The sequence below is a fragment of the Bombus fervidus genome, chromosome 17 (genome assembly GCF_041682495.2).
Source record: "Bombus fervidus isolate BK054 chromosome 17, iyBomFerv1, whole genome shotgun sequence".
Taxonomy (NCBI): domain Eukaryota; kingdom Metazoa; phylum Arthropoda; class Insecta; order Hymenoptera; family Apidae; genus Bombus; species Bombus fervidus.
This window is the reverse complement of record NC_091533.1, coordinates 5,489,001-5,515,572: the sequence shown is the minus strand read 5'-3', so window position 1 is coordinate 5,515,572 and position 26,572 is coordinate 5,489,001. Positions and strand designations below refer to the sequence as shown.

At 39.0% G+C, this 26,572-nt stretch overlaps 1 protein-coding gene across 1 annotated transcript; it reads left to right on the top strand.

Annotated features, from left to right (window-relative positions):
• The first annotated feature begins 9,595 nt into the window (after positions 1–9,595).
• On the top strand, positions 9,596–25,997 carry LOC139996268 (otoferlin). The gene is given in 27 exon segments (XM_072020522.1): positions 9,596–9,760; positions 9,834–9,975; positions 10,095–10,248; positions 10,946–11,114; positions 11,330–11,519; positions 12,811–13,016; positions 13,790–13,958; positions 14,139–14,332; positions 14,727–15,041; positions 15,928–16,257; positions 17,298–17,414; positions 17,724–17,858; positions 18,097–18,258; positions 18,843–19,112; positions 19,263–19,479; positions 20,230–20,456; positions 20,544–20,609; positions 20,667–20,801; positions 21,116–21,260; positions 21,336–21,465; positions 21,877–22,222; positions 22,296–22,424; positions 22,814–23,001; positions 23,099–23,334; positions 23,587–23,759; positions 24,059–24,159; positions 25,696–25,997. Coding segments are annotated over 27 exon segments (4,992 nt in total). The 3' UTR covers positions 25,877–25,997.
• Positions 25,998–26,572: the final 575 nt, after the last annotated feature.

The window sequence follows — 26,572 nt, the reverse complement described above, 5'->3', positions numbered from 1 at the left end:
GTTTCACGCGACAGTTGCTAACAGATATTTCCTCGTTATTTTTTACATTTCCTTTGGGAATTCTCGTAGTCTGTTCATCCTTGGAACATCGTCTATCATCGATTATCAATTACCATAGCCTTTACCATCGGAGCACCCGTTTTTTGATCATCTTCCCTCCGCTTATGCTCCTTTGACTCTCAGGCCTTTCGTGACTGTTCGTTCTCGAGCGTAACCAGTTCGAAGTTAGTATTCAAGGGTGCCACCGATGTTTCACGGTGGAAGTGAAGTGTCCCCTATTTCGCACGCTATAGCGAACCAACAGACCTCCTTATCAATGTCAGCGAGCCACGTAACACGGCGATCCAAAAGCGTAAGTACAGATACAATCATCGAGTGTCATCGGCATGTTAAAATGGTTCGGTTGGACGTAATGCGTTCCATCCGCGCGCGCACATAGTCTCGATCACCTGTGCCGTACCAAGTACGATATATTGGCTGCGTAATTTCGATGTAACAAATACCTGGTGTCATCGTTTTTTCCACCGTGTTCCATGATAAGCGGTCATCCTGTGCGAACATCCACCATGACCCGATCGTCACCACTACCACCACCACCACGACTACCACTACTACCACTGCTACCACCACCACCACCACCACTACCATCAGCGAGCAGCACCGTCGTCGCGTTGAACACGAAGCTCTCCAAGCTTTTCCCTTGACACGCGTGTGTACACCAAGGAATCGGTCACTACGGGAAAAGGACGTGAGACGGGGAAAGGCGGGGGGGGGGGTGTGTGTGGCCCCGGTGCAGCTGCAATTTCGCGTGCTACACGCATGTCGAATAGCCAAGAGGGGCGATCAAGGCAAACGCACCCTGGAGGACTGGGCGACGAGAACAAACTAGCCTCCAAGCATTGGTGGCCGTTCCGTTCGCTTCTCGGCGGCCTCTCAGAGAGCCGAAGAGAAGTCGCCCGGTTATGGCTACGCCTGCTACGCCAGAAGAGGCGGTTAACGAGTCTAATTAGCGACGAAAACGAAAACGAGTTTGACCCTTTTTTCTCTCTTTCCCTCTCTCCGCCACGACTTCGCCTTGTCTCTCTTCCTTAAACTCTCCCTACCCCAACCCCTCCTCACTCTACTCTTTGCTCCCTTTCCTTCTTCGTTCACAGACTCCCAGGCTCTTCACTGATTCTTCTCTCTTTCCTTTTCTTACCCTTCCTTCTCTCTTTAACTCTTCCTCTCTTCCTTCCTTTCTCCGACGTTCCACTCTCTTTTACCCTCTGTCTTCTCTCCCCTCTCTCTTTCTTTCTCCCTTTCTGCCTTCCTTCTACATCCGTCTATCCCCCTTTCTCTGCTTTTTCAATCTCTTCACCCGTTTCCACCTTCCTCAGACGACGCGAACGGATCGCGAACCTTACGGAGCCCTGGCGCGGCAGTCCGTGTCGGCTTCCTTTTTTCCTCGAGCAAACGAAATCAGGTCAGTGGGACGCACGAAGGGAGGTCGAGACTGACAGGAGAGACTTTAATTTGCGTGCTTGCGCTGATTACGCTTAGACCGCTCCGGCCGTCGTGAAATGCGACCTCCGCCGCGGCAAGCGCCATGCTCCGTACAGTGGCACGGAATCAGGTTTTCGACGAGCCTGAGAGATGCGCTCTTGTCGGAACGACTCCACTTGTTCGTGTCTGTTCTACGAGCATCCTCGCCACTTCTAATTGCAAGTGCAGGTCTCGGTAGTATAAATATTTCTTCTCGTGAGTCAGTTGCGTTTGTTCCTAAATCTTCGTCCACTATTTGTCCAAGTATAAGCGCCAAGAAAGTCACGTTTGGACAGTTAATTAAAATTCACCGAAATAATTTTTCAAAGAAGGAAGATAAGGGTGAAAAACTTGTTGGAAAGTTCGATTTATCAAGACGTGCGCTTGAACGAGAGGAAAGAGGAAGGTAGCGATTGACATCGCGAACGACAGAGAGCGAGAATAAGGAGAGCGGAAGAAGATGAGAGTGGCCATTAATTAAAAGGAGTATAACGACCTTAAAGATTCGTTTCGTGGGCGGTTTCCTAAGATATTTCGTTTGTCTGGTATTCGGGGACTAAACCAAATTCCTATTTTCCCCTTTTCCTTCCCTCTTGTTTCTTAGACAACTCTTAATTCGTCGAAAGAGTTATCGCGCTTGTGCCACGAAAATCGAGCCATGCGTCCGGCTATTTGTTTCTTTCTTGGTGATTCGTAAAACTTGATTGCCCGTGAATGAAATCCCATTCGAAGAAATATCTCGAAAAAGGAAAGAGAATGACTCTGTTCGAATAAAGATACTCTTCTTCTCGAACGATGTTTCAAGTTCTTAGAATTTCCGACTTAATCTTTACGCTGCGTAATCAATTTCTTCGACTATTTTTCAGAAGCGTTAATTTTATAAGAAAAAGGGGAAATTTTTGAATCTTTAACTCTTCTTTTGCATATTTCGCGCTACTCTTATGAGTTTTTCAACAACTACGCTGTTAAATTCTATACATCGGAAAATAAACAAATTCGACGATGTTTCGTTGTTTCATTATGTTTCAAAATTCATTTTGCAATCTCTAGAGACCGACGAGTACATAAAGCTTCTGCAACAAGGGCCGAATTTTCCATCTTCGACATTTTTAGTTACGTTAAATTAGATTAATTTTCACAAGGCTTCTACAAATAAAATACCATAGAATAGCAAATAGAATCTGATAGAATACACATCTGTGATAACGACAACAATAGGGATGTCCGGAAGGGTGAAATCTTGTACCTGCGATGTTTCTAGTTACAAAGAGCGTGTCGCGAGAACGTTTCTCGGAACAGATTTGCTTCGATACACCCTCGCCGAGCACAGGCATCGAAGTCGTCTCGTTTTTAAGATAATCGCTGGAAAAGACAAAGTTGAACGCGCGGCATGCCGCGGCGACCGCCGCCGGTTCCTCTAATCGAGATCGTACCACCGTGGGCATTTTTTCGACTACCGCACGGCTTGATTGAGCTTCGGTGAAAAGCATTCAATTTATACGGTAGATATCTTGATCGAAAGGGCGAGCGAAGAATGTACCTTCATTAAGGCGGATTCGACGAACACGGTTTCGCTTTCGCCTCGAAACGTCCAATAATAACATTTTTTCGTAGCGGTCCTAGACAGGCCGACCGCGAGCCGGAATACCTTTACCGAAAATTTGTTTAACGACGCCGACCCGTTTGAAATAGCGCGACCGATCAATAAATAGCTTCCACGGTGAACAATACTTCTGTCCTCTGATAGCTTCTTAACGTTTCATCAACCACTTCTCGGGCTTGCCATTCTATGTCGTATTTATAAATCGAGTCTTTCGAAAGTCGAATCGATCCGCTACACTTTTTGTAAATCTTTCAGTTTTATTACTCAGATACACGATTAATGTTCGATTCTCAAGGAAACAGGCGACGTGCTTCCAACGTTATCCCTTTTCTTTGCTTTCCAATTTTGAAATTGATCAACGAGACTTCGGAGCGGCTTAAATGACAAGGTAGAAGCTGTAAATTATTTAGAGAAGCTTTACGAGGTTGCAATGGTTGATCGTGATTAGAGCGACGAAAGAAGTAGTCACGAAGTTCCTCCAAGTCTTTCACACAATCATCCCTCAACTACGATACAGTGACAATGTAGTGGCTACAAGATGTATTTGCATATCATTGCATTTATAGTAGCAATTTACGTATCAATTAATTAGATCCAAGTATATTAAATCCCGTATGATCTAGAAACACCTCGACACGGTTTGAAAAATTTACTACTAGAAAAATGAAATGTACAGATCCTAATAAGAAAGGAGTTTAATTAAAAGGCGAGGGTAAATCATTGTAAACCAATATAATCATCCCTTAACTCGGTTGTTCCAATGAAAACAAAAGTTCCTGTTAAAGAAACACGGAATTAAATCGTCAACGATCCAAAGAAGGGTGAAATCCAACAAAATTCATCGAATCCAAGTCAAAGACCTTTCTCCCAACCCGAGAAGCGAAACCGATACAGTCAGGTGTCCCGCGATCGGCTGGTGAGATCCGCGGAAGCGAGAAACAAAACGTGTGCGGCGTCTGGTTTGCTTGGGTGCTGGAATACGATTCGACCGAATCGACGATCTTCCGGCAGAGTCACGAAGCTGTGGAATACTCGGTGAACTGATGCGGCCGGGGCCGATGCAAAGCGTTTCTCGACTGGCAGCGAGGGGCCTCGCAGAAACATTGTCGGCTCGGAGCTGTCGTCGCTGGAGGAGCGGTCCGTTAGTTCGAGAGGCCGTTGTGTCTGGCTAACAAGTCGACCCTCGTGGCCCCTCGAGGGTGGTCGGCCCCGGGAGGTCTCCCGATCACGCGCCTGGTATCGGCTACTCGGACACGCCCGCGGTCCGTCATCCCATCATCCACGCTCGAACCTGGACACGACATCGCGCGTCGTTGTGCACGAGCAGAGAGGATGATGTCCAGCCGCTGGACCGGAGAGCAGGTACACAGGACCGCGCGCGTCCTCCACCGCGGGAGATAGGATAATGTTCCGCTATTTAGACGATGGGCACTCACTTCGAAATGCCCGCAGCCACCCATGGAGAGCGCCAGCGAATCCCTTCGGATAGAATGGGCAACTAGCTACAGGATCCTTCGTACGCGCCTGCGACGGTTCAATTACTTCGCAGGTATCGTCGCGATTTAGGACTGAGATCGATCAAAGTCCACTGTTCCCAAGTTCAGGATTGCGATATCGGAGACAAGATGCGGGTTTCTTGGGAGAAAAACTTGGGAGATCGAGATCGATCGACGATTTGATGCGGAATATCGGGAAATTATGGAATCGTGAAATTCAGTTACGTGTTTTGCATCGCGATATCGGACTGTATATAGGGATAACTAGAATAAGTGGAGAAGTATATTGGCGTTAGAAAAGCGTACTCGACGCATGACTGGTAAAAGGTGAGAAAGAGAGAGAATGAGAGAGTCTAGGAGCCACGTCGTTGTCGAAGCGCCGTCTTTCTCAAAGATTTCGAAAAGCTGACTTCTCCCACGCGTGTTCGAGCACCCCGTCGATATTCACCCTTCTATCGAGAGAACAGAAACGGAAAGAGGCGGACGAAGTAAAGAAGGAAGATGAAAAAAGAAAGGAATAAAGCGACGACGTTTTCCCACGTGACCCGGCGAAACGAAAGAGCCGGTTTTCTCTCTTGTGTCGAGTGGTCCGCCGATCGCGAGTGCTCATTGTTTCACGGTACAATAATGGGCCTGCGTTTCGCTCGCACTGCGAGACCAGGACAAGTGTGCGAAAAGCCGAGAGGGCGCCGTTCCAAGCGAAAGAAAACGAAGGCGTGTGCGCTCGCGTTCGCGGGGAGCCCACGAGAGCGGAGGATCGCCACACAAAGAGTGCGCAAAACACACAAACAGCCGGATTGCAATAATGGATGCGTGTTGTACAAATACGATATCGGTTCGAGGGGGATGCAAGCCTAGCCACGTGACCCTTTCAAAAGGACTCGGAATATAACGAACACCCCCAATGGCGCAACCCCCACAAGGGCACGCTCCGAGCTCGTGTCCTCTACCAGTTACCAGGGTTAACTTACAAGTCTATCGCTAATACGTGCTGGAATACGATTTTTCTTTTTCCCCGCTCCTTCTTTCATTCCATGCCCGCAACATCACTTTTTTTTTTTTTTTTTTTTTTTTACTTCTTTCTTTCCGTGTTGTCGAATCGTTGCTAGTTACCATGATGGACGATAATTTTGTGTTACGATGACGTATAGATTTCCGATCGGTTCACACGATTCCTGCTCGCATGATTATGGATATTAATCCGTGAATAGTTCCTGCATCTTTTAGTACAATGTACATTTTTAATGCCAGATAATAAAATCCATTGTATCGAGCAAACTGTCAGAATTTATTCAAAGTGTGTACGTACAGTGTTGTTTTAAAAGTTAATTATTTTATACGGCAAGTGAACCAGATTTCTACATTCGTGTGTAGCATACCTGATATTTAATTTATAGGTATATAAATAATATAGCTCGCATTAATATTGAACAAATGGCACATTTGTTGAATTAACAATGATCAATGACCAAAGCTTAATAACCAATGAAAAAAAAAACTCGATAAAATTGATAAAATATATATGTCATGATGAGTATTCCTTGTATAAAAATTATAAAAAAAAAAAACTATGAATGCTTTCAATAATACTGCGATGTAAACTAGTAAATGCATCAAGAAGCATCTGAACGTCACTTGGATACTACCCATAAGAAAATACAAAATTTACGTAGCAGTGAACGTGTTAAAGAATTCACGTATATACCACTACAATTTTACTGCATATTTCTCATGAGCCTACAAGAATGCTGTCGCTCAAGCTACCTACGCTAATAACTAGACTGTGAGTGTGTACGCAAGTCCATAGATTTAAAAACAAAACTAAAAGAATCGAACCTAAACACATCTTCTAAACACTTTACAATCGATCGCATAAAGTACGTAATATATTGTTTTCTCAGGAGACAGAAATATAATAAAATAATACACATTCTTAACTAAAATACTTAAATCTATTAGATGAAAATTTTATTCGAATAAAAATGTGAAAAAAAAATGTTATTCGTTACCAATTAATGAATATACTATCGAATAAAATTTATTCGGATAAAGTATAGTTCGTGTAAGAGTTTATCCGAATCGGAATGAAATTGAACAACTTATTCGTATAAGAATAAGGAATCGTTGTTCGAAACAATTCGAATAATGCTAAATGGTAGGCAGAATAGGCCAAGAGTTGGGAGAATCGTGGAAGAAACAGTTTGGTCAGTGTTACAAGCATGACTTTCATTCCGAGAAATACCGATCGCGCTGTTCTCGATAAATCACCGAGACAATTAGTGAAAATGTACGGCGCGATTTGCGGCAACACGTCGGAAGTCCGTACTTAGGATACCGAACGACGGGGATCGGAGGCCGTGTAAAGACACGTGTCGAAATAAACCGCGTGCCTATAATAGCTTCTGAATTGCGCGTGCACGCCCTTTGCTATTCCGACCGTCTGTTTCGTGCACGCCCGATAGAGAACCTAGTCGATGGGGGGCCGAAACGACGTGACGTTTTTATCCTAGCTTGCTATCCACCACGCGTGTCACCGATACCCTAATTTCTAACATCATTAGAGGAAAAATTCATGCGCAGGTCAAAATTTGACGACTGAATTATATCCTGTGTCATTGCAAACGTAGTTATTATACAGAGCGTTTCAGCTTTTTCTCGTCAAACTTTCTAGTCTGAAATATCATCTGAATACCGAAATATATAATACATAAACGTATCGACGTATAAACAGATAATCGGATATTTCTAAAAATTTGAACGAATCGTTATATTGTAACAATTTGTTAGAAATGGAAATTAAACATTGATTTTTAATTTAATGCGCAAGAGGTGATCGTAAATAATGGCTTTACTCGTTGATAGAGATATTCCGAGACCATGATCGAACGAATATACTATATCTATCGAACCCAATAGAGTTTCACGAATTTATAACATTTTAATGAAATCGATTCATCGGATAATCAATTATCGTTGAATTATTTAAACGAGCAATTTATAGTTAAGAATAATAGAAGGTAAGATGAAGTAAATATAAGAGTTTGCGGACAGATCGTCGCGAAACTCGCGGACTAATTTCGACAGACTGATCGATAGTCGTTGGTGTGACAATCGTGGAATAAGTTGAAGCACGTCATTGGACAGCATTTTTATTTACACACCGGTACGCAAATTGACGTGTGAAGTACACACTTGTATCCGACAGTTCAGCCTTCGAAGCCAGTGACGCGAAGCAGCGCGTAAAACAAACTCACTGACGATTGTTCAAAGGAAATCACATATAAATATTAGAAATCAGACACATTGCTTGTGGTAGTATTAAATACTTACTACTTGACTAAAGGCAGCTATATATTTGACGAATGTAAATATGCGAAAATTTGCATTAACGTGCACAGATGCAAATACGTAGAAGCACGTATAGAAATGTAGTAATATATGAAATATCAAGAATAAACTATATATTAATACATTTAAACGATAAAATTTAACTTCATTCAAATTTTGTTTCTTTATCCGTGCCTGAAAAAAATGGAATTTGTATAGATATTCAAAATCTACTTATAAGATTTATAGTTACACGTTACATGATATCGATTTACCGTCATTTGTTTTAAATAGAGCGTTGTATAATACGATGCAGATGTTACAGAAGAACCACTTGTGTAATTTTTGCACGGAGATAGAGGATTGCAGAAAAATTGTACAGGTTTGATTTAATTGAATTAATTCGGTCATGTGGCTCAATAAATAGGATAAATGATTTTCCAGAGTCAGCGTTAAATCCGGCAAAGTGAACACTCCCGGGGCAGTGCAATTCTACAGATTTTTGATTACCACGAACGCTTCGGTGAATGATTTTTTAAAACACCCACGAAAGTTTACGACGAAAAGACGATGATAATCGAGATAAAAAGTTCCTAGCTGTTTACTAAATCGTTTTTAATGTGTTTCAAGTATAGTTGAATCCGATGCGAAATTTAATATCGAGTAAATGTGGGTGACTAGAAATACTTTGAATGGACTCGGCATTCAATGTTTTTTTTATGTCATGTTTTGGGGGTTGCTTACACAACCCCTTTGCTGTTTTCGTATCACATGCGACGTTATCGGTTCAGTGTAGAGGAAGACTACAACGCCAGCGAAGCGGTAGAATGTAGAGGGCGTAATAAAACGTCTGAGTGGTCGATACAACAGAACATGCGACGGGATGTCTCGTAAGAGACCAGATGCCAGCACCGATGATATACAGAATAGACGTGATACTTAATGCTGTTTTGTATCCCACGTTTTGAGAGTCATTTGACCAACCATAGGAATTTTTGTATCGTATGCAACGTTATCGATTCAGTATAGTAGTAGCAACTGGTTTCATATAATTTCAGGCTATAGTCTCTATATTATAATTTAGTCAATGGCTTTTACCATTATACGTTATGTTTATCATATGTTGGCAAGGAATAAATACAGAGCTTTACTGTAGATAAAAAGTAACTCCTTCGTTATTTAATATTGTAATAGTTATAATTTCAATATTTTATTTTTTTAATAACCCTAAATACATTTTAATCATTTAAGAATCAAAGCTTTAAATACTTTTTCTAAAGAATTTATTTTATTCCTCGCAAGTGATATTAATTTAGAAATTTAAATAACGATTAAAGGAGATAATCAAGTTCGTTAAAGACATTCGCTATAAAGAATGTTCATTAAAATATAATTATTAATTATCATAATAGTTTAAAGCCTACTGTGTATTATTATAGTCACTTAAATTCTCTAAAAATTATTTTTTATCAACGTTAAAGGAAATAGACACATCTACACGTGTAAATTAGCTCATTGCCAAAGGATAAATAATTAGTTAACTTTCATTAATGGATAAACATTTGTATGAAATTTGTCAATCAAACAGACGATAAATCAAACAGCGTGAAGTACATGAAATACAAACAATCGAGTGTATCGAAACGTAATGAGCCCCAGAAAAACTCGGTCGAATGTCTATCAGATTTGCATAAAGATTCTGAAAGCGAAACATTTGCCCCAAAATGCAAATCCTATGGTCGTGGTTAAAGTGGGAAATCGGAGGAAAAAAACGGTGGTTCGAGAAAGAACGGACTCACCAATCTATAATGAAGTAAAATTGGAAAATGTCATTCTCACGAAACTTTTATCGATTTCATCTATTAAACTTTTTAACTATGTTACAGTATTTCGTGTTCGATCTTTTTTGCAACTTAAACGAACTTTTAAGCACTAAAATTACGATAGCTGTATATCTCAAGGGTTATTTACGTCTCAAGTTTCATGGAAGTACGACTTTCGAAGTTGCTCTCGTTTGGGATCAACCAGGTGATATTTAGTTCCTTGAGTTTCTCCATGCATCTTAGTTCCCCGTTATCCTATTTTAATTTTTAATCTATAATATTGGAGAAGAGGCAGTGGCATAATGAATTTATCGATCTAAACAGATCGTCAATATTATCACAAATGGGTAATGCTGACAAATCCAAAGGATGTTTCTGCTGGACCGAAAGGTTACGTCAAATGTAATATCGCGATTAGTGTGAAAGGAGAGAAGTTGAAAGTGCATCCGGATACAGAGGGCGAGGACGACATCGAAGGGTAATTTTCACTCCAAAATACTTCAACACGTAATATCACTTACTAATTGTATGATATTAAGAATTTCCAAATTGAAGATCTTTAGACATTTTACGCCTTCAGAATCAAATTAAAAAGTACCAAACTCCTTTATGACATTAACATGAAATCGATATTCTACTTGGCGGGCGTCTTTAATCTAAACCCATTGAAATACGCTCTGATATTTGCATGAAATTTTCATTTAAATTTGAAAATTATAGATCATAAAATTCACAAATTTTAAATATAAGTGGCATCATCCGATAGGATTTCATTTAATAAAAATTTCTTTATCTGTGAATCTATAAAACTGAAAATATCAGCAAAGATGTCAATCATATTTTTTTCTATGGTTTCCAAATATTAAATGCTAATCATATTTATTTCTTATAAAATCCTTATAAATCCAAGATATTGTACCACATTTATTCCCAATCTTCGACCACTTCCGTATAAATTTATACGTTCCAACACCAACAATTTAACCCCTAACTATACATCTGCATACATACACGTATTGCGTTCTGTTGCCCGTACGACAGAGAATAGAGACACATTCCAGTAGCCATTTTAACGTAATAGGGTATTTGTGCGTGTTCCAAAATCGATTTGGGGTGGATTCGAATTCGGAGCACATTGGCTTGTCAGCCGATTAATGGAAAGCGAATAATTACAGGAACCTCTTGTTGCCTGTCGGTGGTGAATTTCTACCCTATAGGCAACGAGCATGCTACATTTTTACGATTTATCGAGCCGACGGGTTACCAGATATGAGCAACCTATGCGTAAAAAATAATTTCGAAAATATTAACCCGTTCGTGCAGATATCGTTCGCCGGAATGAAGGTAATTATTAATTAAAATCGCCATCGGTAATTCAACTTCTCCTATTCGATTAGTTTCAATCCTTTCAATTCTTACCTTTTTAATTACCAACTGCGTACGCATATGTTTTCAGCCGAGTTACCATTTGACTTTAATCATAGAAATTCGAAATGTAAAATAGGACACGATGACGCTTATAGAATGACCCGTTTGTTTCATTTCGACAATGTTTTTAGGAAACGACGAGCGAAGCATGGCAAACCTACAGGCCGCGATTTAATGAAAAGATTACGTTCAGAGAAATGTTCCCATCGCTGTGTCAACGTGTCAGGATTGCTATCAAGCATCGTGTTAATAGCTGTCGAACGTGTGTCGTGGCTTCTTATATTCTCAACATGAGCAAAATATCGAATTCTGGAGAGTATGGTAAATTCGTATGAGTATTATATGCGCTATTGGAAATTCTTTTCTTCGAGTGTCGAGAATCGCGAGAAAAAGATTTCAAATGATAATACAGCAGGTGTTACGATCGTTCGCGGAGAGACGCGGTCGCGAGGAAAACGCGTCAGCGAGAGGCGTAAAATCTCGCTACGATTCGTGTAATCGACGCCGCGAAATAGTCGTTCCCCTTGTTTCGATTAGGATAACAGGGGTGTTTGAATGAATTTAACACTGTGTTAACAGTGTTGATATAGCATGTATTTTTAACAATGAATTAAATAATAACAGAAACGTCACAAATTGTTTCGTGATAGATACAGAGATAATGATTTACAGAGATTCGATTCGATTTTTGAGGTATGCGGTGTGAATTTTTTAATGAGACTGTTCAGATGCGACTTGCAGTTATAGTTTTCGAACGAGACTCATCGGTTATAGATTTCGAATGCGACTGACTTCCTTAGACCGATTCTTTGTCTTTCGGGGAGACGACCCCCCATATGCTCGGATCACGCCACCGCTCGCGCCGATGATCACGCAGGCCGACTTCTTTGTTGGAAATAACGGTCCGAAATCGACGGTTCCAGAACTCGCTGCCTGGTGACAAGTACGCACTCGTCGATGTATGTTTTTCGTCGGGCAGATAAAAGGATATATCTGCGACGCTGGAGGACCGCGAGCGACGGTTGGAAATACGATCTCTACCGAGCCTCGTGGCGTAACAGCAGGAATACATATAACATCGAATCGAGATCGATAAATTAAACGACCGAATATCGCACGTAAACGAAATTCAAATAAACAGTTGCAAACGAAACGTTGATTAACTACCTCTGTTTGTTCTGTTCTATTCGTATTTTAACTTCTTCCATCCTTTTTTTCCTGAACAGCTAACTCGTCTGCATTTAATGTAACCAACGTCGTGTAACGTTAGTTCGATTCGATATAGTACGGTATATTCTTTTTCTTTTTTAATTCACATTCGTTTTTCCATTACCAACACCATACCGATGTTATAAACTGAAAAATGCATCGAAATATATTATAGATTAATTTTTTGTTTAAATTTTTCAAACAAAGGAATATCAATACCACAAGTTCTTTGTATGTAGAAACAATATGTGACTACATACATTTTAATTGTGTAAGCAAATGAGATTGTAACGAATATCATTCAATTTATAGTACGATACGAAATGTTTCTTAATATTTTCTTTTTTTTAAGATCATGAAAGACAAAATAGCATGATATATTACTAGGTGTTATTTTTATCAGGTTTTCTACCGACTTTTGGGCCATCGTTTCTTCACTTTTACGGGTCCGGGACTACAGAAAGGAACAACTGTTTCGGCAAGTGCTCCATAGCCCTTCCTTTTTATCGCGGTAGAGTTCTTCTCTCCTTAAAAACTGAAATGGATGACTCAGAAACAACGACGGCTCGAATCAGTGCTGAAAGAGAGCTCACTGCTCCTATTATCGAGGTACATCTGCAGCGATCATTTCCTCTTTTGTACATCAATTTCTATTACTATCTGATTATTTCGCAAGAGCAGGATTTCAAATTTCAAAAATTTGGAATCTTCTAATTAGGCGTCGACAAATCTCAAATTTGCAATGCTCAGTGTTATAGCATTAGATTTCAGTCCTTTTAACTATATATAACGAAAAATGGGAAGCAAGGGTTTAAATGTAAGATAATAAGGAGAAACGGACCGTCTCTGATCAGACACAATTTTACAACGGATTACATATTATATTATGGGGATAATATTCTATTATCAGCCTTCTGTGCTTATATAAAAGTATGATTCTTTAGAGAAAATTTGCGCTATAAATTGATTTTTAAGAATAATTGGAGGTCAATAAATAAGATAAAACAACAGTTTGTGTGTTATTAATAAATATTAATTCACCGTCACGCTTCATTCTGCGTGTAGCAAGAGTGAGCGCGTAAATAATTTATACAATAACCCGACGTAATATCGTTTCATTGATTTAACTACCTGTTTGCGTGATTCTACACATCTGGTATGAACCAGATGATTGCTTTGTTATAGCGAATTCATGAACATTTTCTTGTAGGACGATATTTTACAATATTCGCAAGGAATAGTTTGACAACTTTACAATATCTTAAGTTCTTTATATCTGTTAAACGTATTAGGTTAAAAATTCCAATCTCTGCTTGAAATATCTTTTCATCTTTCGTTTAAATTGACAACCACTAACTCTTGGATCGTTTCTTTTTTCAAAGAGAAGCTTGTGGAAGACGGAAGAATATTACCTGGTCACTGTGTTATACGATATAAGTATGATCGATCGGGGAAAATTTTGGACGAAATCGATAAGCTTCGAGGTTAGCCTCGGGAATGCCGGTAACAGACAATTTGCTCGCAGCCAATGCTTTGAGGACAATAACGATGGTATTGTATACTTTCTTCAACCACTCGTTTCGAACGATCGAAAATTGGGCAATATGAATATCCTGCCACTCCAACTTCCATAACGAAACTACGTTTCCACTCTCCAATTACTTGTTAATACGATCGACAAGTTAAGCTATGTACGGTTGCCCTATGTAAAATATGATCAATTTTCAACAGGAAACCAGATGCCAGACCGTAAACCGGAGTTCGACAGCGAGACCCTGCCACGATTGACTGGAACATTGGATGGCAAATATAATTACGTGCCTCTTGGCTCGCGAAAACCCTGTCTCTACGTTAGATCTTGGTGGCCGAATCTCGATTGGCGAATGCACAACAGTAACAGCTTGGCTTTCATCGCTGATTTCCTAGTGAGCTTCGTTTGTTCTACGATATCAAAAGGAAATTAAGCTGGATAAATCGTAAATGCTCTATTAAATTCGACTTATTCCTTCGATTTAGGTCAAGTTACCTACTTTCAAACTTTTCTAAACACCTGTCATTCTATCAACGAAACTTTAGCTAAAAACTTTCGCAACCTGGCCATTCGTTCGTATTAATCTCTCAATAAGTCAGTGTACGTGCTAAAATTACAAACCGCGATTAATATGAGAGCGTCGTAACGGCCAACCGAAAAGTTCTTTCATTCGAAAGAAATATTTTATATATCCTGGAGTCGAGTTCACACGGTGGTAGCGGGAAACGATCAAGTTTGTTTCCAAACTAGAACAGCGATACCAGAATAATTTTAATTCGCTACGACAGGAGCAAAAGTTGGAACAACTAGAGGACATGGTCGAGCTCCAACATCCAGACACTTACAAATTCTACAACGAGACGATTCGTACCATGAAGAGCCATTGCATACATTATTTGCATACATTAGACACGGGGCGATACGACGACGAAGGTGGCACCACGAAGCTCGATCGCCATCGCGTGAATCTATGCCGTAAAGAGATCGAGAATATCCTGAAGAGGATCAAGATCAACGGCGAACTTCCCAGTAATCACTACACGAGAATCGCAATGGCACATGCGTATCAGTATTTGGCTAAAATGAAAAAGCTACGGGAAGACGTGAGTTGTATTTCATGTTTCTCCGTCACACACATTTTCTATTTTCGGAACAATTGGCAAATCGAATAGCTATTTTTACTTCATTGGCAACCGCTTATTTTCTGATGGAAATATCATCGAATTGCTTTTAATTTTATATTGTAGTTTCAAGTAATTATTTGAAATAACCCATAGTGGTTATGAACGTCTTGGAGACATATGAAGATGAAACTATCGCTCTAGATATGTTTAATCTACAGAAAGACGTCACTTCGACGTACCTAGGTAACCTACTTACTAATGAAATGTGAATACTTTTGTCGTCGATATAGAGATTAAGAAGGAACTAATCTTGATTCCGATTACATTTGTAATTCTGTAAACTATTAAGTTTTTACGACATTTTTTTACTTTCCTATTTACTTGGAAAATTGTATTAATATTCTCCAGCAAATTCTTTAACCTCTACTTTCCTCCATTCGACATAAACGTTCCCCGGTCTACTTATAAATCTTAACAGGTCTATATGTATTCAATTTACATCTTCGCTGTAAAGAGATGGAAAGGAGAAGTTTTAAACACATCAATGAGATGGTAAAAGCTTTACGCTGACTTTTTCCCTTTACCAGCTTGTTTCGGACAAACACATAAACACACTGATCCTCGGAGAACAAGGAACAAAGTTGCTTCTAAATTTGCATATCTTTTTTCTTCGTGATCTTGTGTCCCTTCTCTCGCGAAGAATTTCCCATGGAGAACGCAAGATAACGAGGCGCTGCCCTTTCTACTCACAGACATTGCAAATCGTCATAAAATATTTAAACGCGAGCGTCCTTCTTGTTCCGCGCACCTCCATGGAAAATTCATTTTATCATGAGTAACACAAGACTTCTTACAAATTTACCAGCCCCAGCATGGCCTTCCTGACGTTTTCATTTGGATGATAGCCGGCTCGAAACGAGTGGCGTACGCGCGATTTCCAGCCGAACGAATTATTTATTCGGAAGAAATGACCGAGAAGGGGTCATTATGCGGTCAGAAGGTCGACGTATTTTTAGTGCATCCACGGGATGAGGAAGATGCCGATTACATGGCCTGCAAGCTTGAACTTTTCCTGTGGCTTGGAAACGCCGAGTATATAGGAGCTTGTTGGGCCTCGATTCCACCCGGTTACAGGGTGGACCATGAGAGAAACATTGATTCGTTCCCCAAATATTTAGACTACACACGTTCCACGGTATGAAAATTTCTCGTTGGTGAGAATTTCAGAGCAAGGTCAAGTTTTTTAGACGCGTCTCGTTTTGTAGCTTGAGCCAGGGGCTTTAATTAATCCCTGACATTCAAGAAACGCCAGGCAAAAACGAGGGTATATTTTTCTTTGCCAAGAATACCTTCTTTTCCTTCCTTCCTAATTGCCACGTCACGCACTGGGTTACATTCATAATTTCCAATATTAACAACAGTTTATCTAGTTTTCTCTTTGATACTTAACATTCCTTTGTTTTATTCCTTTTGTCGAGGGTTTTATTCGAGTGAAGGAAGCTTTTTGACGTTGATGTGATGAAATGCAATTTAGTATCGGATACTTTCATTACACTAGAGAAATTTAAACAATCGAAACGGCACGCATTCCTGACAACTACAACGCGAAATTGTAATTTTAATCTTCGCCGCGATGCATTCCCCGAGCGCACACACCTTTTACACGGAATTCAGTATGCGCTAAATTGTTATCGCTTGACATCATAAATTCAACGCCTTTTGTCCTTAAAAAGCTTTCTTCTCGCAATATCCTTTGACGAACGAGTTAATCTTTGAATGCATTGTATCCAAATGTAATAAAACATTTCGAAATCATTCATTTACGTGACATAAAACTATAGAGAAATAATTTGTGCGTTCCGATAATATAAATGAATTGAAACAAGCAATGTATTAAATGTTGCGGTATATCCGCTACGTTACAAAATATAGTATATTATCAAATAGACTATGCATCAACCTACAACAAAAGGTGCCAATATCATCAATCTTTCCATTGAGATTCACATCAACGAACAATCAAAATATCCTGATCGAAGAATCCAGGCTTTAGTAGCTATCATTTTTTTCTTAATTTAAGCGTTTCACCTGAAACGAGATTCAACGACTAAAAAATCAAACTTGACGTTGATCCATCTTAAAGATCTAACTATGAACAAAGACACATTAATGTAATATCGTTGGAAATATTTCGAACGAGACGACAAAATGAGTTTGTCATCGGTTACGTTGCAGACATTTCAGTTGCGAGCTCACATATTCCAAGGTCGCTTTGATCCCGGCATGGATGCATCCGGTTTATTGGATCCGATCGTGCGTGTCACGTTTCACGGTTACACGGCCTCCACCAGAGTAAGTTCTGTGTCGATAATTCACCCACGCTTCCTGAGGTGACGCGCGAACTCGTCGCGTTATTATTACCGCGGAGATTTCCGCGGTTCCATTCCTCGAAGGTTCCTCGTTATTTGTAAATGCATTTCCACAGAATTCGCTGGCAATATGTTTCACGAGCAGCGATTCAGATTTCTTTCGATTTTCTATCTCGAACGTCCGTTTAAATATTTCAAGGATTGGCACTTTCCAAACTTCGAATCGTAAGCGGAAATTCCTCGATTTTTGGAAAGGTACTTCAGGGGATTGAAAGTATTCTAAACTTTCCAGATTATTAAGCAGACACTAGATCCGTTCTGGGATCAAACCTTGATACTACCGCCGAAAACTATTCATGGGACGAAAGAGTACATTAAATCGAATCCGCCTAAAGCGATTTTGCAAGTGTACGATGAGGATATATGCGTAAGTGAAATGCTTTCTTAAATTCATACAAATAGATTTCTAGATTTCTGTATCTCCCAATGGTACTGAGATAAAATTTGATAGCTAGCACAGGGCGAAGGGGATGGTCCGAAATATCAAATCTTACAAAGTATATCTGAAGTTTAATCATATGCGATCTTTGGTATGGCAGTGATTTACAAATTAATAGAAGCTCTAAGTGATCCACCCTGAAATCATGTCGAATCGAAATTTACAGGGCTTCAAGGAGTTCTGCGGGAGATGCACAACTATCCCATTAGTTAAGCTGGCGGAGGAAACTTACTCGCCGCCTAATTTCCCTCCGAAACTCGAGTGGTACAAATTTAAATCGCAAAAGGATTTCAGCGGTTCGGTGCTCGCTGCTTTCGAGCTTATAGAGGTGAGAAAGGCAATACTGATCGATATTCGACTCGTGAGAGAGAGTGAGTGAGTGAGTGAGTGAGTGAGTGAGTGAGTGAGTGAGTGAGTGAGAGAGAGAGAGAGAGAGAGAGAGAGAGAGAGAGGAAGAGAGAGAATCTTTGCCGCCTCCGCGCTAATGAACTTTTCTGTCATCTTACGCGCGGATTGATTACGAAATTAATATCCGTCTCCCACGCGCGCTATCCATTCTATTCATAAATGCAAACGTAGATCGGAATATAAAGGTTAAGTCACAAAAATGACGTAGCCGCATGAATATAAATGAATTTCGACGATTGATAGTTCTTCAGAGTATTTAATTACAAACGATGAAATGAACTGATACAAATCTTATTCTAAGAGTTTTATACGTACAAAATGTTAAACTTCATAATTTTGTTAATAAATATAACGAATATTGCGTCTTGATACTTGTGGTTGGCATGGCAGTAACAACAAATTTGATGAATCACCTTTAAAATTAAAGAACAGTTTAACGGTTTATTCTACGTTTAATAGCCCACGAAATATTAATGACACGAGTACAACTATGTATTATTTCAGACGATAGACGACAAGTCTGTGGACAAAGTCATAGACTCTTCAATGCAAGACGTCATTTACAACATACCGGAAGACATCAGACCAAAAATGACGAGTTACAGGCTTGAAGTTATATTTTGGGGTGTACGAGACATGAAGAAGATTAATTACATGCCGGTGTTAAACCCTCAGATTGTTATAGAGTGTGCCGCTGTTCAAGTCAAGTCGGAAGTAATGGAGAATGCCAAGAAATTCAGTAACTACAAGCAGACATATGTTGTCGTTGAACTGGTAACGTTTTAAACATTTTTCATTATCGTCGTACAAGTATTATTTCAACGTTAAAAAAATATTTAATTCGATTCAAATATATCGACATACTCGTATGTGTATGTACAATGTACGCATTATATATACGTTAATATATGAAAATTCTCGAAGGACATGCCAGAGCTCGGTATCTATTATCCCTGCATCACAATAAAAGCTTACGACTCACGAGGATTTGGATGCTTCAAATACGTCGGGATTTGCATAATACCGAGCGTTTACGTCTTTCTCGAACAATTAATAACAGAGGAGGATTACGACGCGCGTATACACGGCACCAAATCGATTTTGAAATCTCCATGGACTAAAAGACAATCTGTCACGATTTGTAAGTTCCTTCTTACGAACGTAAAAATGCAAGATACTGTTGAAATAACGTTCGTTGAAATATAAAACGTCGAACACGAGCGATTCCTTGGGTGAAACATCAACGTCCAATGACGTTGGTATGTCTCGTCGTATACCATAGACCATATACCATAGATTCACATAAAATGTGCGCCAACTTCGGAGGCATTTCAGGTGGTTATTAAATATTTGAACGCGGTCAGTTTCAATGGAAGTTAATAATGCCATGGAAAATGTGGTTCCACACCGCACGCAATAGAAAACTTTGTTAATTAAAGTTCCACGAAATGTTTATACGCTGCGAACAAATGTTTTTTACCCCTCGAGGAACATGAGCTCGAGCATTATCCGGCTGGAAATTGAGATTAACTCGCGTCTAGCTATCAGTGAATTTCGTCCCTTATTCAAAATCTAGTTCATCAATCCATTCGAAGATACAGCTGTATCAGAGAAAGATCCTCAAAAATATAATTTTTTTATTTATTCGTACGTCTAATATTCATCGATTGATATTATTAAATTTGGTAATGAAATAAATAAAGTGCTCCAAGTGAATATTACAAATTACCAGTCGCTTAATTATCGAAATAAAAATTGAAATAAAAGATACTACTGTACTTGGGTGTTGTATCCATGATAAACATAAACGTTATTTCCTATGGTGATGGCTCTTAAGGTTTACAAATCTCATTCTTAAAAACTCATTTCATATGATAATGTTATCCTTAAGCACCTTTGCCGATCGATTACGATCCATTGAAAGAAGACGAGAACAAGGAGTTGATACCGTACAAGAAGATGTACAAGAAGAAATCATGGATTAGAAAAATATTACGATCCGTAAAGAAGATTTTCGTGCATGTGATACCAAGGAAAAAAAGGAAGAAAAAAATGGACTACAAGCCAAAGGAGGATGAGTCTCTCGACTGGTGGAGTAAATATTTCGCTTCCATGGAGGTAAGGCGAAAGAGGGTCGGTCACGCGAGTAACTCGATGTATGTAAATTTCCACGGATCTCTGTTAAGCAAAACATGGCGTTTCCAGGAGGAAAGAAGCAGAGAGCTAGGCAGCTTTTCTCCAGGTGATCAGAAGCTCGTAACGACGTTCAAGGTACCTACGCTTTAGCGCATTTTCACCAGCTCAGCTGTCTCATTGGGCGGGAAACAGGTATACAACGGAGAACTGGAGATGCAACCGCAATTCGGCGGCTTTCAGGATCGTCTGAGATCGTTCGAACTATGGAAGGGGAAGAAGAGCGAGGATCCCGACTACGATACAGACAATTACGTTGGAAAGTTCAAGGTTTATCTCGAATCTAGCGGTTAAAATATCACTGCAATCTGCATATACATAGTAAAGCAGGGTTACTCGAGTCACTTATACCTCAATCTTAAAATTGAATCTTGAATTTTGCATAGAACAATCAAACTTGTACGTTATAGGGTATCACTTAGTTTTAATGTAGTAATGAAAATTGATCATGCAAATCTTACGTAAAAGTAACGGTGTTTGACATTCATTCAAAGAAATATGAACATTGCTATAACCTAATATTAGGATAAAATATCCATTTATAAAATATAATCCATTAATAAAATTATAACATCTACTGACAGGGACGCATTTGCGTGTATCACTGGCCGCACCCGAACAACTTGCCCTGCAAAACGAAAAGCGGCAGAAACGCGGCTAATGGTCTGTGTGGCGATTATCCACAATCGGATCCCATCAAATTTCTGGTCAGACTTTACGTCGTGAAAGGTGTGCGAAACACGACGTTTTATGACGTTTACATGGCGTGATAAACTAATGAGAATGAATCGATTTCACCCATAGGTATCGACTTGCAGCCTAGCGATCCTCTCAGCGGAAAATCTGACCCGTATCTGTGCGTCAAGCTTGGAAAAACGTTTATCAATGATAAAAAGAATTACATACCGAATCAGCTAAATCCCATTTTCGGACGGTATGATGGCACTTTAATTTCGTTGAAGCCCTGTTGACTGTTGTATTTTCCACGTCGCATAATTCTTTTATCCAATTTCCACGGTAGATTACATCCTTTTGATAGCGCTCGTTCAAAAGCCATTCATTTTTCCGATTTTCAGTCAAAGCAACATTATTGAATCTATCGCGATTAACATTATAAAATTCTATCTTTCTCCCTTTTTTGCAAGAAATATTAAAACATCGAATAAAGTTCTAGATATTAAAATAATTTCGACTTGTTGATTCATTAATATTATTAAATAGTAAATTATTGTGTAAGAGAACTTTGATTATAATACTATATATATATATATATATATATGTTTCGTTTCAAGACACCCGATAGAACAGAGAATGCGTAAGGGCGTTAATGTCGAATAATTTATAGGCTCTTCGAGATAGAAGCCACTTTCCCTCAAGATTACATGATGATCATACAAGTATGGGACTACGATGCAACTACGACTGACGATTTAGTAGGACAGACAAAGATCGACTTGGAGAATCGGTTCTATAGCAGACACCGAGCTACTTGCGGTATTTCTAAGACGTACAACGAGGGAGGGTACAATAAGTGGAGAGACCGCGAGAGACCGACGCAGATACTCGAGCAACTTTGTAAAAGGAACAATCTCCCATTGCCGGAGTACCGGAAGCATTACGTGAGAATTGGACGAAAAAGATTTCCATTCGTCAACGAGCAAGCGGAAAACGGTACATTTTAAAAATTAATCGTTTCGATCGGGAGGGAACTGTGTCGTCAGAATGAATTTCACTTTATCGGTGATTGATGATTTCTATTCAGAGAGACAAGAATGTATGGCACTGAATGTCCTTCATCAATGGCAAGATTTCCCCATTTGTGGCTGCGTCCTGGTGCCTGAACACGTCGAAAGACGTCCGCTTTTTAATGCCACCAGACCTGGATTGGAGCAGGTTGTAAAAAAGACGAGTCTGTGCTTTTATCTACGGTAGAATTGCGACTAAGGTTGAGTCGTTTAAGATAAAACGCGAGTTTGGCTAACCTTTCGACAGCTGGCTGTCTTCTTCGAGGAAAAAGACGTATATTTGGGGACTCGTCGTTAAAACTTATTATTTATGGTTTATTTTAATGCGAAATTTATGGTACTATATTTCATAGTTAGCACGACAGTAAAATATTTGATAGAAGAGATTGAGACGCACTGTGAAAGAATTAATCTAATATTGTCGGGAAGACGATATCGTCTGAATGTAACATTCAGAAATTAAACATTTTTTTCGGCTGCCTAAATACCCATTGAGCATTCTAAAAGCACGATTTGCATTCTCGAACGATGCTTCAGGGTAAATTGGAACTTTGGATCGACATGTTTCAATCTAGCGAGATTCCTCCAAAACCGGCAGTGGACATTAGTCCACCTGTACCAGAGGAATATGAAATCCGTGTGATCGTTTGGAACACCGAGGACGTGCCCCTCGTCGACAGCCAATTTCTTACCGGAGAAAAGTGTTCCGATATTTACGTGAAAGGGTGAATTTGAAAATTGCAGATAGCAGTGGCTATTTGAAGAATTTACTAGGAAATAAATGAGCTGTTTTTGTATAAATCGCTACGATCAATTTTTCAGCTGGATTGTTTACGACGATTATCAAAGAACTGATATTCATTATAATTCCTTAACCGGAGAGGGCAATTTCAATTGGCGATTTATATTTCGTGTCATGTATTGCAAAGGTGAGCGCGTTATGATCGTACGCAAAAAGACATCCATCTTTGCTATAAGCGAAACCGAGGACAAACTGCCATGTAGATTACACCTGCAAGTTTGGGACAGCGATCATTTCTCTTCGGACGATTTTCTCGGTAAAACAAACATTCGATTAATCATCGTGTTTTATCCATTTATCTACTGCAGACGAATTTTCAATATCGCTGATGCATACACAAGCAAACATTTGAACACTTATCGTGGAAAACCTGTCTCGTATAACACATATAGTATATCTATAGTAGAGTCTATAAATATTCTAATGTCTCGTAAGATTTTATGTATGTGCATCAGAAGGTTTCAAAGGTTCTGACACAATCGGCACGAATACTTTTATCTACTTTTAGGAGCATTGACGTTGGATTTAGCCAAGATGCCACGGGGAAGTCCGAATTCTAAAAACTGTACTTTAGAGCTACTTAATCCAAATCTACCAACGATCGATATGTTCAAAGTGGCACGAATCAAAGCTTGGTGGCCATTGGAGCGTAGCGTGAACGCAGCCCAATACGTCCAGGCGGTACGTATCATAAAAATCTAACGTTCATTAACATTCGAAGAAACAAACATTTACTTTACTCCATCGCAATTGTAACACTGTCTCCTTTGATAAATCAAGTTAATATCAAAGTTCTCATTAAAATGAAAACTTTTAATTCTTTCTAAAATTATTCGCTGGAAATGTGTTCCTTCGATAACGAACATCGCAAATATGCCCATTTACCTCGACCATTCTTCTTCGTTTATCTTCTTATTTTGAAGTTTATTTAGAAGTATTCGTAAAACATTGAAGAAGGCTAACGTAATATATCGATACAGGGTAAAATTGAACTGGAAATATCAATATTGCAAGCGAAGGAGGCTGACGAGCAACCTGCGGGCAAAGGAAGGGATCCACCTCAAAATCTTTCTCCACCAAAGTATGACGATACTTAATTGAAATATACAGGAACTCCACGTCAGTCGATAAACAAAAAAAAAAAAAAAAAAAAAAAAAAGAAAGAAAGACACCTGCAAGTAACGATGATAAATATCTTGTATCTTGCATGAACGATGACCTACTTTGACAAAAATTTGAGCGAAATATGATTCGATGTTTGTACAAGATTGATGTCGAGTTCTAATGAATTTCCAATAGTATTAGTTCTACTGTATTTCCATGTCACTGTATCAAAGAATTTTTATTTATGCACCGATATAGATTTAATTCTTAAATGTATGGTTTCCCGGGATATACTGAAACATGTTGGAATTGTTAATTTATATCATACAAAACTATAGAAAAATTATTTCAAAAATTCATCTTCCGTATCGTTTTCCTGCAAAATGACTATATAGTCATTTATTCATATATTCGTCAATATTCTAATCCTAACAATATGAATATATTCGAATATATTAGTAAATGATAACACTATGCGTTCAAGGATTACGTGCATATTCATAATAGTATAAAAATAACCGTAAAAATTAGAGAAATATTTAACCATTAACAAGAAACTGACTAGACATGGTCAATCATTTATTATCCGTATAAAATTATTAACCTCGGTTACCTCGAAATAAAACCGTATCATGATGAACGTATCAAAGTTAATTTCATGTTCAACCGCAAATTTAATTAGCGTATATATGGCTGGCTATTAAACTTAAATAGATTAATTTTCGATTTTGCCGTCAATCTGTATAACTGCAAGTAGCTGGATAATCAGATTATTTCGTTAAGTCGGTAGAGTTAATTCGGGCTCGACCAGCACCGGCAATGTATTTCCGAGCAATCTTTAGAAGATCAAGTTATCCACTTAAATCGCGATTTGTCTACTCCACCCGGAGCATAAAGAAACGTCTAAAGATAAAATTAAACCAAACTCCATTATACGATTCGTAATACGAACGTTGATCGTTTGTTCTATACGAAGTCTATAATCCATGACTATACATCCACGCAACAGTAAACATCTTTAATTCTTCGTAATTTCATCTTCCTCTGTTCTTCCTATCATATACACGGCTGTTCGATGAAAATTGCAACCTTAATGAGATTTTAAAGCTCGTTTCATTTTACAAGATACATATGTAGTTCACGGATATTTAAATCTTATTTTTCAATTGAGTATCTACTTCTTTTCGATATAAAAGCGTGAAGTTCATCAAATAAGATATACATAAACACGTCCAGATCACTAAATATTGCGCCAACAACACGAACAGTGAAATGCAAACATTTGTTTGTTAGCTATTCCAACAAAACGATCGACATTCAATGGCGAGTGTAATTAAACCTGATCACATTTCGTCGACATTAAAGCGCCATTATATAATTGTACGAGCAATGGTAATGACGACGGCCATCAACGGAGGCCGACGTATTTGTTAATTCCATCAGGAATGTTCGCAATCATACTTCACCATGAATCAATCATACAGGAAAACATCTTATTTCCCTTAATTTACAGCCGACCGGATACTTCGTTTTCCTGGTTCCGGAACCCGTGGAAAGCATTTCGTTACGTTGTCTGCCGATACTATAAATGGAGGATAATAGGCTTCTTCATGTGTGTGTTGATAGTATTGTTGGCAGGCTGTGGAATTTACGCTTTCCCTGGTTATTTTGTGAAGCGCCTCCTTGGTGCTTGAATCGGTTAGCAAGAAAAGAAAAATTATGGAATCGGGAACCATTGCAGTTGCTCGATCGTAAATCATGAATTGTGTCCGTCGTAGCGTGAAACATCGATTCTGACTACTTCATGATAACACGTTCGTTATTTCGGCACCATTAATTATTGGATAACACGATGGGCTCAGTTGTTTAATGAGCATTTTATTAATTAACAACATGAAATTTATTGTAAAATTCGAATCAATGGATTATTATACTTTCTCAAGTTTCCAAGTAGTAAAGTTCAATGATAGTTATATAAATATTAGTAATTATATGTCGTAGGTTTCTAACTGTATGAATGTAGTTTACGAATATAATAAAAAAGATATTATTCAACTTTGCATTTAATTCTCTCTACTCTGTTTCTAAAGCTTTTCAGACAAAAAGAAATCTGGCGTTCAACTATTCGCGAGTTAATCAAATTATAAGAAAGCTTGTCGCGAGTTTATCACCGACGTGACCCCGGTTATCTTCTCTCGGCGCGATATCTGGTTTCTGGGCTAAAAATTAGACGGTCCGAAACGGGTCGATAGCGTAAAACACGCGACGAATAAAAATGCAGAATTCAAGACGGACTTCGCTTTGACTGTTGACTTCTTCGTGATTCGAGGTACTTTTTAAGGATCATTTGCGCGTTGGAAATGCGGTTTCAGTCTGTACGGTTCGATAGA